Below are 18094 nucleotides of genomic sequence, written 5' to 3'. Positions count from 1 at the left end.
TTTATATTATTTAGTAGAAGTTAAGGAACCCAGTAAAAGTTGTGTTTTTTTTATTTCTAGTACATATTTGCCGAAAAATATCATATAAAAAATCCCGTACTTAAATAGCGTGCAAAAACTCTACTCGGTGACGTCACTTTCTTGTATTTTAATCTGCGGTACATGTAGTAGAAAAGCAAAGTTTACAAGAAAGTGACTTCATCATAAGCCCGGCCAATGCGGCGTTTTGTGTCACGTGACAAACGTTTGAAAATTTGCATTTTTATTGATGGATTTTTGAATAAATTAAGTATTATTTTCAACTTTCGTTAGTAAATAACCATTTTTAAACTCATAATATACACTGATTACAATAATTATCAATTTATTTTTCGTATTGTCAAATAGCCTATTTGTTAAAGTTGTTAAAAAAAAATTAATAACATTTTCTAGCGTTAGAAAAACAAGAACTCGTTGAAATTATTAAAATAATCAACTAAGTTCTAGAGTATGAAATAAAACACCGTATTTTTAACAATAAATAATTTAATATTCCTATGAAATACTACGAATAACATCACATTTTTATTACAGATTTTAGCAACCAACATTTTTAACCATTTTCCAATTCTCTCTATAAATTAACTATTTCCCATACAAACACTTGTATTACGTCAACAAATATTACCATACAGGTATACACTTTGTGCAGATTTAAAAAAAGAACATTAAACCAGGTACACACGTTTGGATAGAATGTTATATACATAAATATGATTTGGTGAATGCCAACATTACATAATATATTGCTATATGATGACGTGCCATGCCAATTTGTAAATAAAAAAGAAAAGTACGTCGGCCATTATGTACATAGTAAAAAAGGAAATTACAAATTTAACATAAATATTGAATATGGAGGAAATATTACAGTAAATTTGTGTGATATTCTTTAAGATTATTATTGAATGAAATAAATTCAAGTCGTTTGTCTTGTTCGTAAAAAATTGAATTCTTATGCGCAAGTATACTCTTTTTCTTAATACTTATACATCTATGAAAATTAAATATTTGCACTTTTAAACAATTTGAATATTATTAAATATTTCCTAAACGTATTCGATGCTGTAAGAACACAATGCACATTGATCACTTTCTGCTTTTTATTTTAAACTTATATTAAGGATTTTACGATTTTTTTTCTATTTAATGAACCATATGCGAAGAAAATTCAGGAAATTACGTGCCAGCCTTATCTGACACGTAATGTCTGAAAATGTGACATTTACAGAGTCGGTATCGAAAGTCTGGCCCCGGATTTACAGTATATATTTTTTGACTCGTCATAGAGAAATTGTAGTCAAAAAGATATCACAAAAAAATGTAAATAAATAAGTACCTTTATTAAATTACCTTTAAAATTATAATATTACTTGATACCTAAACTAAATGTCTTTTTATTATTGAAGTTTTGATCCATTTCAAATATTTGGTTTACATTTTATTTTAAAAATAAATTAACAATTATAAATATTTTTTTGTTTTTCTAAGCATATCATAGCTTCTTAATTGGTAACGATTATACAAACCCCATATAAATTCAAGCTAAATAAATTTTGGTATTTAAAAAGTATGGCCTCCGATGGCAAGCATGATGTTTTCAAACGCTACCCAGTTGATTAAAGCCCAAGGGCCGAGCCGCATCCACAGTGGAAGAAATCCTTTGTACAGCGAGAATATTCCTTCGTTTTTCACAGATTGCTTTAGACAATCAATCATCCCACGATAAAGCGTGCCTCTGAAATACAATTAAATTAAACTTTAATATTCAATGCATAATTGTAGCTTAAACTTAATGACAACAGTAAAATAAAAATCTGTGTGATTTACCTCTAGCTCTCGGTCTGTATTGTCATTATTAATAATTTAAATATATATATATCAGATGATCTTGTATGTTAATAGTCAATACATCCTTTTTACAGCACGGTATTCGTGTATATGTAATTATTTTTAACTTAACCTATTAACAAATTTAAAGCTCGTATCAAACTAATACGCTAACATGACGATTCAAAAGTGTTTTTATGAGCCTTAAATAATGAATACATTTTAGTACAACACAGTACACAATAATGAATACAGTTTAGTTACAAGTTTTAAACACAGAGCCTGGCTCGTACGCCCTCTAGGTAAGAGTCTCATATTCTAATTAGTTAGAGCTATGTAACATATCCATAACGTAATAAAATTATGATAAATTGTATAATTTTATCTTTACTATTGCTTATATATTTTAACCATTCAAGCACAGTACTAAAATGTGGAATACATTTTAGTATTGTGGCTGAATGACATTGACAATTATTACGCTCATAATTAAGTAGACCAATGATGTTCTAGTAAACAGATATATCATTAACGCGCAAAAAGTGAAGACTAGAAAACGTCCTAATTGGGACGTTTGCCTTTAGTCGTTTTCATCATAATTATGCCAGTAATACGTTATAATACATCATAATTATGTAGTAATACGTTTTGCGTTATTAAAACATCTAGTTATCCCTTTTACTTATTGTTTTTATCAAGCTATCCTTTTTTCTTGTAACGAAATGTAAAATACACAGTCCCCGGAGCGGCACACTCTTTTCTATTGTTTAGTATGGGTATAACATATCTGTTTATTAGAATATCATTGAAGTAGACATATTCACGTTCATAAACTATTAAAAAGATCAAAATGTAATTAGTCATGGCAGTCATGAACTCACCCTGAATCCGCGCCTGTCCGACAGATGTGGCGTTAAAGCTTAAATATTCATATAATGTTTGAGACTACAAAGAAAACCTTTGTTAAAATTCGCATAGTATTCACCCACAGTTACAAAACCGCCGGCTGACTCAATCTACTTCTTATTATATTACTATATTTTATTATGAAATAGCGTTCTTTGTATGTATAAATTATATGAGTAACTATTGTCCGTACCGACTTCGTATGGGTATAAGAAGTAGGGCACGATTGCATAGTTATCCATCTTATATGTCTCCTGAAGTTGAAATTTCCAAAAATCCTTAATTCGTGAGCTTTACGTCGCGAAATGAGTGATTATATTAAATTTCAAGTTCGGAATTCTGATGATGACTCAATTTTATATCATATACAGTATATGCTGTATACAGTATATACAGTATTGCTGGAATGTTTTAATGTGTGTTATATTACATAAGGTATGTGATTTTGTTCTATGGTGATGATGCGGTAGATCAGGAATATTTGAAACGAAAGGGAAAGGAGTTACATTGAGCGTGCGCGGGTCCCGACTTTGACCCCGTTGTTTGACCTCGACCGCGCTTTGAACGCACCAACCTACTTACAGCATCGGTACGTACCGATTAGTTACATCAAAACACTTTGCAGTAACAACTATTACTTATTCATTCAAATTGCATAATGAATGAAAATACTGAAATACTACTAATTATACGAAATTGAAGTAAAACGTTATAGGAAGTACAGTAATGTATTTATCATAAACATCTATATAAAAAAAGTGTGATATCGCCACAATCATATTCCTTCTGTAACACGCCAGTAACAATACATTATTAACTTAACACCTTTTTATTTTGTTAGAAATTCTCCGTATCTGTTTAGCCCTTGAACTTTGTTAGAATGTGTAATTTATTTTGACAAGGATTCATTGCGTTATAAAAATGAACAAAGGTTAATTTTATTAAATAATCAGCACAGTATTAGATTGACTTAAAAAAGATAAAAGTATTGACCTAATATGATTATAACCCGAGGAAGACCTTTCTATAGAATTCTTATTTTTAACGTAATTATCTATGGCCGGCAGCGAAAAATGCTAAAGTACATTATTTAGGGAAAATTAATCTACATTTAGCCGTTTGGCTAAATAATAAATTTGGGTTAATACAGCGAAAAAGAAAAATAATATTTTTCTATTCTATTAATAGTGCACTAAATTAAAAGGAGAATAAAATTGAGTTATAAAATTATAATTACTATTATATAAAAAAAATAAAGCAAATAATATTACTAGAGCACACTCGCTCATGCTGAGATTACTCACTAATAAATATTTTTTCTTTTATAGTAAAATAAAAGGGTTCCCAAGGGAATTGAAAAGACTTATTGTCAGGGCCGGATTATTTATTAGTTAGTGGATTCCGAATCGGTTAGAGACCCCTAGACAGGCCAACATTGAAGTATAAGGTTTTAAATTTTGTTATTAAAAAACGCGAAAGACGTTAGCAATATTCTATTTAAATATAGGCAATATGAGTAATGATTAATTTTTCACGTAGCAATAATATTGCTAGTCCTACGAATATAATACAAGAACAACAAATGAATAAAATACTTTTATGAGAAAAAATAAATTTTATGGAGATATATAATTATAGAATACGGTAAGAGGAGCTTAGAGGGATTCCTTTAGGGGTGATAGTCGGCAGAGATGTCTCGGTGCCAAGCGTCATAAACGTCATGTTCTTAAGTGAGAGTTGTTGAATGGAGATATCGAAATGACACTCTCGCAGAAGGCCGAGGAGCGGGGGTGTGAGGACGACGCCTGTGCTGAAATCGGTTCTACACACCTACTTCACCCATCGTAAGCCTCTCTGTGATTAGGGTGTTCTTTGGGAATCCCTCTTGGTTGCAGGCCCGTATAGACGGCCCAACCGTCGGCGTGCCACGACACTAGCAAACCCGTAACGCCACCCCCCAAAGACACCATCACCCCTGCCTCGAATTCATATAGGGTGTATGTGACTTTCCAGCGAGACATAAAAGGAGGAAAGAAGGCCTCGACATGCTCAGTATGGCCCTGCTTGTTGCCATATTTCGTTATTTCTTTTGTTTCTTTTCGTTATAGTTTTACAATTCCGACGTAAGGTTAGGTTCACAATTACTACATAATAAAAAACAAAGTCCCTCGACCGCGTCTGTCTGTCTGTATCTTCGCGACAAACTACTGAGCGGATTTTGATGCGGTTTTTGGACAGAGTGATTCATAAGCAAGGTTTAGGTATATCATTTATTGAGATTGTTGTGTAAATAAGTTGAAATAGAATGAAAATTGTTAACCATTCTCATTTCAATGATAAAGATATTTCAATATAAATAATAAAATCAACAATATTATACAAATAAAAGTTATAAATATAAGAAAATCTTATGTCCAACCGTACGAAGCGGGGGAAGGCCGCTAGTTATGAATAATAATCAAAAACCAAATATTTCCATATAAATTCAATATTAACAGATCAATAATTGACGCATTCTGTGCGCGCGATTATATCAGGGATGATAAATGAATAGTGTCGAAGCTAACGTGAATAGTATTATTGATTTCATAAATGTAGGTCGCCCGATCTAAGGCTTGATACGCTGTAAGTATTCGGAGTAATTATTGCCTTTTAGTTAATCATCATGTGTGAAACCATACCAAAGCCAAAAAAGCAATGGGGCTTCGTTTTATAATTAAAGATAATATAAGCTACAATAATGGAAGATGTTGATTAAAAAAATAACCATTTTGAGTATGATTATTGTGAAAATTCGATCAAAGTAAACACATTCACATCCTCATTGGATTATTAGAACAACGAATTATAATCTGTATGTGTTTCTATACATCCTCATAAATCAAAATATCATATCAAATAAAAATATTTTCTATTTCAAGTAGGCTCATAAAAACACTTTTAAATCGTCACATTAAGTGGAATATTGATTACAATGTAAAGTTACCACCGGTTCGTGAATTAGATTCTAGCGAGAATTTCAGAGATTATGTTAATGAAGTGCAACTAAATTTGCAACTATTTCTATTTCGTGATAGGTCCTCTAAAATTTATTAATCGGTAATTACTCTCCATAATAAAACATTCTATATAAATAACATTATGTAACATCAGTATTACAATTCTGAAAAAGATGAGATATCCATAAAAAATACTCAATAGTTATTGTTTTACGAACTATTTGACTGGTACAACGTCTTAGGTTGGCGGCGTATTGGTGATGTTAGGAATGATTAATATTTCTTGCAGCGCCAATGTCTATAGGTCCCCTAACCTAGGCGATCATTTTGAACGTCTACATACAGAGTCGGATTTAAAGGTCTGGAGGCCCCCGGGCCACAAAGTAGTGGGGGCCCTAGACAAACAGAAGCGTGAACAACCTAATAATTATATGATGATTTATTTACTTGTATCGTTAACTTTTAAAATATTAAATAATAACATTATTATAATTTGACTATATCTCGGTATTTGTTAACTTGCTGAAAACTGTGACCCCCACTGATGTGGAGGCCCCAGGGCAGTTGCCCCGGTTGCCCTCCCCTAAATACGGCCCTGTCTACATACCTATATAAAACAAAAAATAATACCTTCCGTCCGGTCCCACTGGTTGGTTCATAAGACGTGTTTTAAGCACGTCCGCGGGTGTGCCCATGACGGCGGCTACGAAGCCAGCAGCGAAGGCGGCCAAGGCGTGCACGAGCGCGGTATCCGCCATACCGAACTCGCGTATTAGGAACTGCTTGCTGTAGTCGTAAGCGACCAAATCGCCCATGTTGACGAGAGCCGCCCGTTGCACATTTGGTATTGCACCTGTTTTCGATAATGTCACTTAATAAAATATAGTATAACATTAGAAAAAGATGGAATTAGAATTATGTATTGTTATTATACGTTTCCGTAGCATCAAAGATTTGCTGATGACTTTTATGTAAGAATTGTAAATTGTCTGCATGTTAATTTAGTATAGAATTTCAGCTATAGGTAAAAAATGGCAAGAATATAATAAACAGTAAAGAAGCCTAAACTCCCATCAATCAACTAACCTCTCCAAAAACCTAATATACCAGCCTCTGCATACAGCATCGTATAAGCCTGCCTACAATTGGCAAAGCGCGGCGGCTTTCCTTGCAGTACACGTCGACCCTCCGCTTGCATTTGCACTTTCACCAGATCCGTCGGTGACGCGATCAATTGTGCCAGAGATCCTGCCACCAGACCACCTGCAGAACTTCATTCATATTAATTATACATTATATTATAGAAAAAATATTGTAAATATTTAAAATAATATCATTATTGACTAGTGTTAATTTCATATTTAAAAAACTAAATCTCAGTACAAATACACTATATTGTACCTGGCATAATTTAGTCGTGTTATATTTAGTTTGCGATCATAATTCATACTGTTGCTTTAAAACATTTGTTAAAATATTTAAAAAGTAATGTTTTGAAAATGGAACAGGTACTAGAAAAGTGATACAATGTTCTTTGGTGTGTTTTAAACGATCTACATTAATTAAAATGATACTCCGTGCTATAAAATAAACACGGTTAAGTGACTAGGATACGTTTTTCACAAATAGAAAGAACGATAAAAGGACACATAATTTGTAAATTGCACATCACACACATGTCGTCACATGGTTAGCCATGCCGCAAGCTTAGCTTTGTTAAATGTTCCAACTATTTCTATTTATTATAGATTAGTAAAAAGTATAGATTATATGCAAACCCATTTCCTCACATTAATTAAGTCGCCTTGGACATTTAGTTCAGATTAAAATAGACTACCACATAAATCCACACTATCATTCCAATGAATAATTTATAAAATTTATATGTGATAAATTATTCCAAATTTCGTGTAACCAAAAAAACCGTTCTCTACTAAGCGAGTGGTTGGTAAACTGACAAAATTTTGACTAAATAATTAAACTAACCCAAATTTGTCTTTATTCAAAAATAAATTACAAAAACTAATTTGTATATTATTGATGCTTTTCATAATGAATAATGAATACATTTGCTGAGAGCTCTTCTCATTTTGTTTGTTAATAAATAACACCCATGCGAGGCTGGGGCGGCTAATTTATAGATATAGATAGCTCGTACGCTAGTTACCAGTCTAATGAACTAGACGTTCCACGTGTTTAGATATGCATAGATATTACATTATTAGAACGTCCTTCACGAAACGGGGTCAACAAACTACACCTCTTATCTTAGATAACGATATACATAAATACACACAACAATACAAACAGTAATTTGTTTTTTTTTTGTTTTCTTTCACAAAGTTTTATTTATATTTATGTAGATTAAAATATAGAACTTTGAACTGTTAGAAATAAAAATGTTTGTTTTAAAATTATCATATCATCGTATTTAAATGTTGTAAAGTAGGTACAACGGAACAACATTGTAAGCCACAAGTTACTTTATAAATATGTAACAACTAAGAACCTATATTTAATGCTGATAAATATGCAAAGTATAAACATAAATGCGTTGTAACGAAAATAATCAACAATTGCCTTTGGTCAATTCGTTAATCATAATGACGAGTTCTGTATTATCAATTGTTATACTAGCGGGTCGCCCGGTATTTCAAATCCTATGACAGGTTTTGTTTTGATTTCGATTGTAAACTGATGAAACCTTTTTTTTGGTGATTTTTTTAATGATCAAATACATATTTTTTCTGTTATCAGCCAGTAACGTATTTCTGCTTTCTAAAATTTATTCTTTATTAAATTGTAACAATATAATGTTAGACATATTTATTTATGCTAATACATTTATATTGTAATTATATATTTAATAAACTCATATTTTCTTAGTGTATCCGTTTTCGTAAGTGTAATCGATTTTAGAACGTGATTGGTATGGCTGTATAAAATAAGACAAGATGTTTTCCCGCGCAAACGGATTAGGGAGTGTCGCGCATGGAACAACATTTAAAAATTATTGTAAAAAATTAGATTGGAAAACTTCATATATTAAAATAAAACCAACAATAAAAAAATACTATACTTCCTACTAGCTCATTTAATAATAATAAATAACAATGAAGAATCCTCTTTATTTTTCCGCACATTTACAGATAGAGATTTTCATAATGAGACCATAGCTGTTAAATGTGCAGTTGTTATCCCATACGAACGCCTCACGCCTCGCCTTACTCTATTAAAATATAAGATGTCCACTCACCCATTGAAGCAGCTCCCAGAGACACCTTCCCATTTGTGTCTTTAAACGCATTACGGAAGTGTTCGTAAATAATCAACCGGCTGCCTGAATAAATGGCGTGACGTTGGAACATTGGCATGAGCCCACTCCATAGCTTCGAAATACCTTCCTGCTTCGCAATGCCCAGAGCTGTTTTTATCATTCCGTGATTCTCCAACTGTGACAGATTACGAAATTCTTTTAACATATTTACATTCTGGTAATTGTTTTAGTTTCATGTGCGTTCCAAATATTTGTAAATTTATTTAAATAAAATCTTGATCCGTTGCGACATAATTATCACACTCTACAATTACTTAAATAAAGTTTATGTTAATGTTATATTAACCGGCTAAATTCGGTGGTTGCAACCGTTTTAATTTGGATTATACATCTTGTTTGTAAACATGATTAGTATATACACGAGCTTGCTAGATAAGTTAACGTTATTATAACTGCTCCGCTCCTAAAGGTCATAGTGTAATATTATATAGCCTATAAACTTCCGTATTGCCTCGTTGTTTTAGTAACTAGCTTGTTACGATCTCGAAGTTCTTATTTCAAACCACAGGTCAAATAAATTAACAATCAAACAAAACCAACTATAAATATATTTTATATCGATAAATTAACTTCAGTAGTATCCCGATAGAAAATATACAGATGTTATTACTGCGCGTAAACTGTCATCGTCGTCGTTCGTCTTGGTGTCAGATTAACGTCACATCGGATTATGAAAGCGACGGAATGTAGAGTAACACCTGCCTTTGCACGCGCACTCGACTACTATTATATCTCCTGCGCAATTGACAATTATACGTTGAGAAACACCGCCATGACTAAAGTCGTATAGAGCGTCATCGACATACCATCGCAAAATTATTATAACAATCAAATCATAAATACCCATACATCGATCTGTGTAATGTACTATAGTACTGTCAATAAGTAAAAATACAACTTTTAATCTAATTATAATAAGCGTCTCATTCTCTCGTTCTTCGTTTCATTCAAAAAACCAAACCAATGCTTTATTGAAACAAACATGACTAATGTAGTAAGTACACTTCATTAGTGAAGTACACTGGCATAAAAAAGTAGTTGCATTGCTTACCGTGTATCCATGCTTCGCTGCGGCTACCTCGGACTGTATTTGTAGCCTTGTCTTTGTTAAGTCGAACGGATATGTAGCTAAAAAAGCAATAAATATAATTGAATACGTGAAATTGATTATATATGTAACTAAAAAACATATACTCGGTATATTAACATTAACTTTTTAAAAGTTTGGTTGTCAGACTGGTAAATGAGACACTTGATGTTTCGTGTGACCACACAAATTGAAGTGGCTCATTTACCAGAGCACAAAGAACGACCATTGCATCATCAATGCGCCACGAACCTTGGTAACTAAGATGTTATGTTCTTGTGAAAATAACATAATTTATAAATATTAAGACATTCCAAAGTAAAATACACTTATAACAAAAAAATAAAAATAAAATTATGCCTTATACATATAAATAATAACTGAGACTTCGTGAAAGACAATCTTAAGAACGTCTTGAATCTTGATATCTGAGAGCGGCGGATTAAATGTGGACAACGGTAAAGACTTAAAGCCAAGTGAGGGAACCGCCTACTTCTTTTAAAGAAGGTTTAAAGTTATTTGGAATAAGTATTACTTGTCTTAGCTGCTCATCAGTACCAGTCACGAACGTAAGTAAATACCCTAGCAAATAAGCAAATGCCTTCTGTTATCTTAGCGTATTCTATGGGGAAAAAGAGTTTGAGATATATAATTTCCTCTACAAACTACATTATAACTAAAATTGAAAATCAAGAAGTAAAAAAGTTTTCTAAATGACTATCTATCTCCAGGTTTTTTATATCTTAGTGTAACAACTATTAAACCAATATAAATAAAACTTATACCGAATGATGCAGTGTGATTCATAGATAATATTATGTAACAGTTGCGCTTCGCAGTTCTAACCGCTTTATTTTACTATCAACGTGACAAGCGTAATATTCTTCTTTTGAAATAAATGATAGTCAAATAAAACATATGTAATCGTTTCTGCTTACCTGACTCCGCGGCCCAAGCCCCAAGAACAGCAACACCATAGCGAGCTGGTAGGGAGTCGGTGCCTTTAGAGGCAGGGTGGTCAGCGTTACGAAGCACAGGCATTATGACTATTTATCACCTTACTACAAACTCTCCAGTATCCATAATATCTATAAACAAAACAAGGCCTTTATTTTTAACACGTAAAGACAAGCATTGTCATCGCTTACATTTCATTTCTGAGGAAGGCCAGTCTAACAAAAAACTAGTTTTATTCAAGGTCATGTTATCACGTAAACGATAAGGAAATATGAAACACATTGTATTATTTCTTCATTCCTGGTCGGTCGTGCTTGTTATAATCACAAGCAACGGTCTGATAAAAAATACATTAATGATTGTACAAGGAAAACCAACATTTACGTTAAAACCGTACATTCATATATGCGTTGATAAGGAGATTATTATCTTCAACAAAGTAAAAGTAAATAAAAATGTATACATTATTTGAAGCTCTCTTTAATACTGGTGGTTTGCATGATCGGAAATATCGATTCGAGTGCGTAACCTATACCATCACATATGTATGTATTGATAAGTAAAAGTCAAGGCGACTTCATCGATAACCTGTGTCTCTTCAATAGACAGATATTCGATCACTTTCAAAGGGAACGCTTATATTTGTTTTAATCGATTTCTTTTATTTTAAATATGGATAAGAAACAGCGTATTACTTTTGTTTGTTACTTCTGCCTTGTACGATAATAACTCATGAGCAAACAATAAAACTCAAAACACTTACGTTTCTCTACACAATTTCATTAACAATGGCTCCTATTCTAAAGGAAGATTTCATGCTAGCGCAGTGACTACGAGTATCTTATACGTTACTGGATACTGTAGTTGATTGTATCCGTTCCAAATCCTATTATAACTTACTTCCAATGCTATAACAATTAATTACTAAAATTGAATCAAATTAGAAGCACGTGATTAGCACAATTGTTCTAATTAAATATACGCGTTATAAACATTAAATATTTTTCGGGGATTCTGATAATTTTAAGAGCATGATTATATAAATAATCTTTTTTGGTCGCAGTGCTTTGTGCTAGCCCGTCTAAGTAGGTACCACCCACTCATCAGATATTCTACCGCCAAACAACAGTACTTGGTATTGTTTTGTTCCGGTTTGAAGGGTGATTGAGCTAGTGAAACTACAGGCACAAGGGACATAACATCTTAGTTCCCAAGGTTGGTGGCGGATTGGCGACTAAAGGAATGGTTAATGTTTCTTTCAACGCCATTATGTATGGGCTGTGGTGACCTGATGGTAACATCAGGTGGCCCATGTGCTCGTCCGCCAACCAATAGCATAAAAATACAGTTGAGGAAAAGAAAACAATCTTCAAGTAATTTCCTAGCGGTGAGCTAGTTACAGCTCAAGTTGCATTCAATTTCCGCACATACAACGTCACATAGGCACATGATGTGTATCTCTTGTTGACCGCAAACGTATTTCTTTGTCAAGAATCTGCGATATACCACAACATCCACTTGACCTGTTAACAATTATGCCAATAATATACGCAATTTTACAGGTTTAATATTTTTTATTATATAGATAACCTGTATCAAAGAAGCAAATGGGCTACCTAATGGTTATAATCACCACCGCCCATAGACACTATTTATATCCCTAGTGCAGTTACACTGGCTGACATACCTATAAAATCGGAACAAAAAAATCCGATGCATTGCTTTTTGTCGGCAGAATAGGTACCACCTACTCATTAGATACATATAATGAGTAAGTGCTACCTTAACCTTAATTTAAGGAAAGCGGGCCCCTTTTTTTAATAAATAATTTACTACTTTGGTACAAAGAGGTCGTTTACATACGAATGTTTATTTAAATTAAATTATTATAATGAACGTCGTAACAATTCACTCGCGGTAAATAAAGGTCTTCACATAATATTGCTCTTTCAAAGTCCAGACAGCTAACCGAGTCCAATGTCTACGAGTCGTTACCATTTAACATCAATATACTCTAAGAATCAATTACTGATTAGAAATAGTCGCCGATAAGAAATTGACGCTTATATATTTTATCAGTATATTGGAAACGACACAATATCTCATAGTAGATATGGTTTAACGTATTTTATAAAGCGTTTTTTTTCTCAACTCATACACTTGGTTTTATGACGATTCATTTTATTGAATACAAAAATATATGTACGGAATTTATTTATTTGTGTTTAAAAAACAATTAAGTATTATGAATATTGCTGATGTATTAAAACATAATTAGTTGCATGTTTAATAATAAATATTGTCCAAATAGCATTAAGCCTTCTAAATAATTATGATCTAAAGGTTTATTACTTTGTTTAAATGTTTTATTGCACAATATATGAGTAAGCAAAAAAGAAATCAAAAGATATCAAATATTTTTTATCAAATGGTAAGCATAGGCGATTATATTGCTTATAGCGATCTCTCACAGGCAACCTTTGGTGATAAAAACTTAGTAACAAAAGAGGTAAGTGCAGATATGAGAGACGAGATAATAATTATAACATTAGAATATTTATATTAAAGTATATAAATAAACTACTCATAACTACATCCCAATAAAAATAATTATCCAATTAATTATTTCGAAATGATAAAATATTCCGTTATTCTTAAACATGGTGAAACAAAATTAAGTGTTGTAAATTCATATTTGATAAATTAAAGTTATATTCATAAAACAGTTTTTTTAGCAAAAATGATATGAATAAATACTTCAAGTACTGCAATGTTTAAAGTTTAGATAATATCACATAAGTACATAAGCTTTTAATATTACTTAAGAGACCGACTGTGATAATATGAATTCAAGTAGTTTAATTGATGGATTTAGATAAAATCACTTGTTACAAGATACTATTTACGCCTACGGTTAGATAAATCTAACCACATGAATCATTGTTCTATTACTATACACAATTTCGACCATGATATAGTAAATATTCAGGTAAAATACATACAAATGCTTATAAAACATTAGTCTTATTTATTTAATATTGATGGTTTATAACTGGGACCCAATAATGATAGCAGCAAAAAATATATTCTGAGATTTGGCTCGCTACTATAGTATCTTAAAGCCTGACTATTCTGGAAGTAAGCCAAATTTCGAATATTACACAGACTCGAGGGAGCTGAGGCATGTAAAATTACGACTGTATTAGAAAAGGTTAACATTTTTCTATGCATAGCAAAAAAATAATTTCGAATCGAAATAGACGCAAATAGGTTAATATATATTTTATCAAAATTGTTATTTCATCATATCGTTATTTGGAAATTGGCCTTATCTTTGCTGCATTTTTGTTTGATATTACAATTACATACCTATTTAGACATTATACACAGAGGCAATAACCTCGTAATCTTTAAAACATAAATTAATACACCCAAAAATTGTATGGTAATGGTACAATATGCCTATACGAAGAAGAAAATTACTTTAAGTAAACAACAACTTTGTTTAGTAAACGTTTTTCTATGTGATCAATCCTTGCGAATTAAAAATGTCTTTAGAAGAAAGAAAAAGAAGAAGATTTTAAAAAAGAGGTAATAAAATTAACTTAACAGATATATTTACATATTTATTGGTAAACAATGCTCAATATCAATGTAAGAAAATAAAAGTTTTAAATTTACTGGAGCTTTGGATTTTTCGGAAATAAAATAAAAACTATTTTATTAAATATTATCTATTGGGCAGTAAATGCTTTGAATAACATACCATTCTTTAAACTGAAAACACACACTATGGTTTTTTTTTTTAAGTATATATAAATTCACTTGGTTTTATTTTAATAATAAATAATACAAGTACTGTTGTTACACGGGCGCGAAGAGTAAAAATGACGATGCACGCGTATTTTATTGTACTATGTACCCATTCTAAATTATCGCTAATTGAACGTTCTAAAAATACGTTTCAAATTAAAATAGCGAAATAATGCTACACAGACAGTAATCTTTTCTAATTTAGTAAAAACTATAGCATTATTAGACTGTTTTCGGTATATTTAGTTCAGTCACAATATTCGGTATATTCATGGACCTTTGCTTGGTGTCATGGTTTTTTTTTATGAAATAGAAAATGAAATTATTTTTAATCCCAACTTGTAGGCCCATAGTCAACATGCCGATTTTTTCACACACACACACACACAGTACAACACTTCTTACTTCGTATAGTACCTACTTCAATACGTTTTCACTATTTAACATACTTGTGACAATTGTAAGTAGGTACCTAAATTTTGTACTTATAAAGAGGTCTTAGTGTATTAAATATTTTAATTCCACTTTATTTTCAGTAAGAATTATTATGAAACATATAAAAACAAAATTAACGCTCAAGAACACTGAGCATTAAATTACGTAATTATAGGCTGTTGATTGAGACTAATGATAATCTTGGCTAAACAAAGATTGTATAAGCGCTATGCATTGTAATAATATTGTCTGTTCTTTTCAAATATTGTTATAGCACTTATTTGATTTTTGTAAAAGGTGTTTTTTTTTAAATAAATTCTGTTGCATTGAATTCCAATGTCTTTTTTGGTGATGAGGTCCGTAAAATTTATCAAAACACCAAATTCAAATATTCGAACCTAATAGATCATAGTTAGGTTACTTATAGTTGATGTTTAGGTTTAGTATCTCCGTCGATTATCTAATCTCAAATAACAATTAATAGCTCATGGCAAGCAACATCAAGAGAGTCGATTCTGTGAAGTTGAGGATTTTGAAATGATGTAGTATTCTGTAGAAACAGGTAAAGATGAGATTTTGCGTATTGTTGTGTATCAAATAACAGCATGAAGAGCTGAACTGAACATATTGGAAGTGCAACAGACACATTCAATGTAAAATTTCGCAACATCTGTTCTCAAAACACCTTTAAATTAATTGCGCCATAAATTAACGTTGATTGTGAGTTTTAAAAGACCACTGTGTCTTTCAGATGTTATTAAACCTTCACGCACAAGCAACCACCAACTTTATAAATTTGGAACTCATACAATCAATACATAACAAATACAAACGTTTTTTTTTTTTAAATATCTAAGTACATTTATGTGTATGAGTTATTTCTTACAAAATACTTTCTCGTAACTGATATAAAAAATGAAAAAATAAACATCAATTCCATTATTTGTATCAGGTACTTTCACAACATTTTAAGACTATAATGCTTTTTATCAAACTTATCAATCAATAACTAATATTATAAGTATTTGTTTGTATGTAGGTTTAGGTGTTAATCTTTGGAACTAATCTACAGAACTATTGATAATATCATCAACCTAAAAAATCAACGGTATATTAAACCTGAATTGCTGTAGGGTTAGTATAAATTACATTTAGACGATAATATTATTATTAATACAATTTTTTATTCGTAAGATAGATGTATGTAGTTGAAACATCTAGGTCTATAAGAACATTTATCATCAAACTTCAAAATTGTCAGGTGTTTGGTCTGGAATCGAATCGAAAACATCATATAAGATATTTATAGTAGCGCTCAGTGCCTATCGACAAATGCCGCATTACGGTTCGTAAAACGTTTATTGACCCTTTAGGATCAGCTGTTCTTTGTTTTAGTTTATTGCATATCTTTGTCAATAAATATAAATACAAAGGTCTATAACGAAAATTCAATTGGATGATCACAAGTGGTGAATATTTTATTAGTTAACAATAATATCATTAAAGCGAATTTTCGTTCAAAATTTTTAAATTAAGATTATAACAGAAGTCGAAAAACATAAAATCTTAAAATTAAATAAAAAATATGCAAATTAAAATGTCAATAAGTACGCTCGGTTAATATAAAATATATAATTTGGTACAAAATCGATCATTAGTCACCTACCTTTGTAAAACACTAACTCAATCACCGGAACGACTGATTTATGAGAACGTAATGAATTTTCATAGCTTGATACGGGCGTAATGTAAACATTGAACTGATTACATCAATGACAAGCTGTATTATTATATCACGATTAGAATGAAAATTCTGAAGAGGATAGCTGATACGATTACGAGTGAGTCAGAAAGGGTGCAAAGTACTCGTGCTTGTCCCAAATTCGCAGTCGTCAGCCGCTCGCGGCGCGAAAGAGCGCGAAGACAAGAAGCGGACAGCAGCTGGCGTCCGACTCACATCGCTACCGACTTGTGACTATTCTATTCAAGCACCGTAGAATATCCGACGCCAAAAGAAAGACCTCAATTATCTATATGTACAATTGTACTATATAGTATAGCCGCCTACTATTCGTTGACGTCATTTCATTCAAGAGAACTCCCGTAAAACTTTCATTGATATCGTTCACCTCAACAAATCGTGAGCTAGTGTGATGTTCACGAATTTTTTATATAACTTTATTTCATATTCATTCATTAATTCTTAGGTTCGTCCTTACTACTTTGTATTTTTTTTCCTTTGAACTTTTAAATATTACTTGAACGTATTTGTTTAGGACAGTTCATTTTTATTGTCATGAAAGCAAATAAATGTACTAAGCAAAAAGTTCTATATAAATGGCACAATTGAGTCTTATTTAAATGTTTATTAAATACATATTACATCGATTTTACAACAGAATCCTCCGGCGTAGAACCCACTTTAACATAGCCTTCTGGTATAGTCAAATGTTATATTTGAAGATGTCGTCCAGTTAGAGTTTGTACTACTGGACCGGACTACGCAAACAAGAGCACTCTCTATTCTCACGAAATCAGATTATGAGAATCCGATTTCGCGAAAAATCCGGCAGGACCAGAATAAGGTCCGGCCGTGAACCAAAGGCTTTCTATACAGTGTACTTTCAGGCTGGTCTGTTACTGAAAATATTTCGAAAAAAAAAAAATAACCAGCCCGACCCTCGAACCTTT

General features: G+C 31.7%; 1 protein-coding gene across 3 annotated transcripts; it reads right to left on the bottom strand.

The window, feature by feature from the left end:
* Positions 1–507: 507 nt before the first annotated feature.
* On the bottom strand, positions 508–17388 carry LOC124529712 (mitochondrial uncoupling protein 4). Of its 3 annotated transcripts, none has more exons than XM_047103590.1 (7): positions 17070–17388; positions 11137–11286; positions 10163–10239; positions 9031–9226; positions 6861–7037; positions 6405–6627; positions 508–1777 (listed from the first exon to the last, which is right to left on the bottom strand). In XM_047103590.1, the coding sequence occupies exons 2-7, from the start codon at positions 11237–11239 to the stop codon at positions 1603–1605; spliced, it is 951 nt and encodes a 316-aa protein (XP_046959546.1). In that variant the 5' UTR covers positions 11240–11286; positions 17070–17388; the 3' UTR covers positions 508–1602. The 3 variants fall into 3 exon arrangements, with proteins under 3 accessions (XP_046959546.1, XP_046959547.1, XP_046959548.1); XM_047103591.1 differs by lacking the exon at positions 17070–17388 and adding an exon at positions 14922–14975; XM_047103592.1 differs by lacking the exon at positions 17070–17388 and adding an exon at positions 11919–11939.
* Between the last annotated feature and the right edge of the window lie 706 nt (positions 17389–18094).

Source organism: Vanessa cardui, chromosome 5 (genome assembly GCF_905220365.1).
Source record: "Vanessa cardui chromosome 5, ilVanCard2.1, whole genome shotgun sequence".
Classification (NCBI taxonomy): Eukaryota; Metazoa; Arthropoda; class Insecta; order Lepidoptera; family Nymphalidae; genus Vanessa; species Vanessa cardui.
The sequence above is the reverse complement of the archived record's forward strand: the minus strand, read 5'-3'. Positions and strand labels throughout refer to the sequence as shown.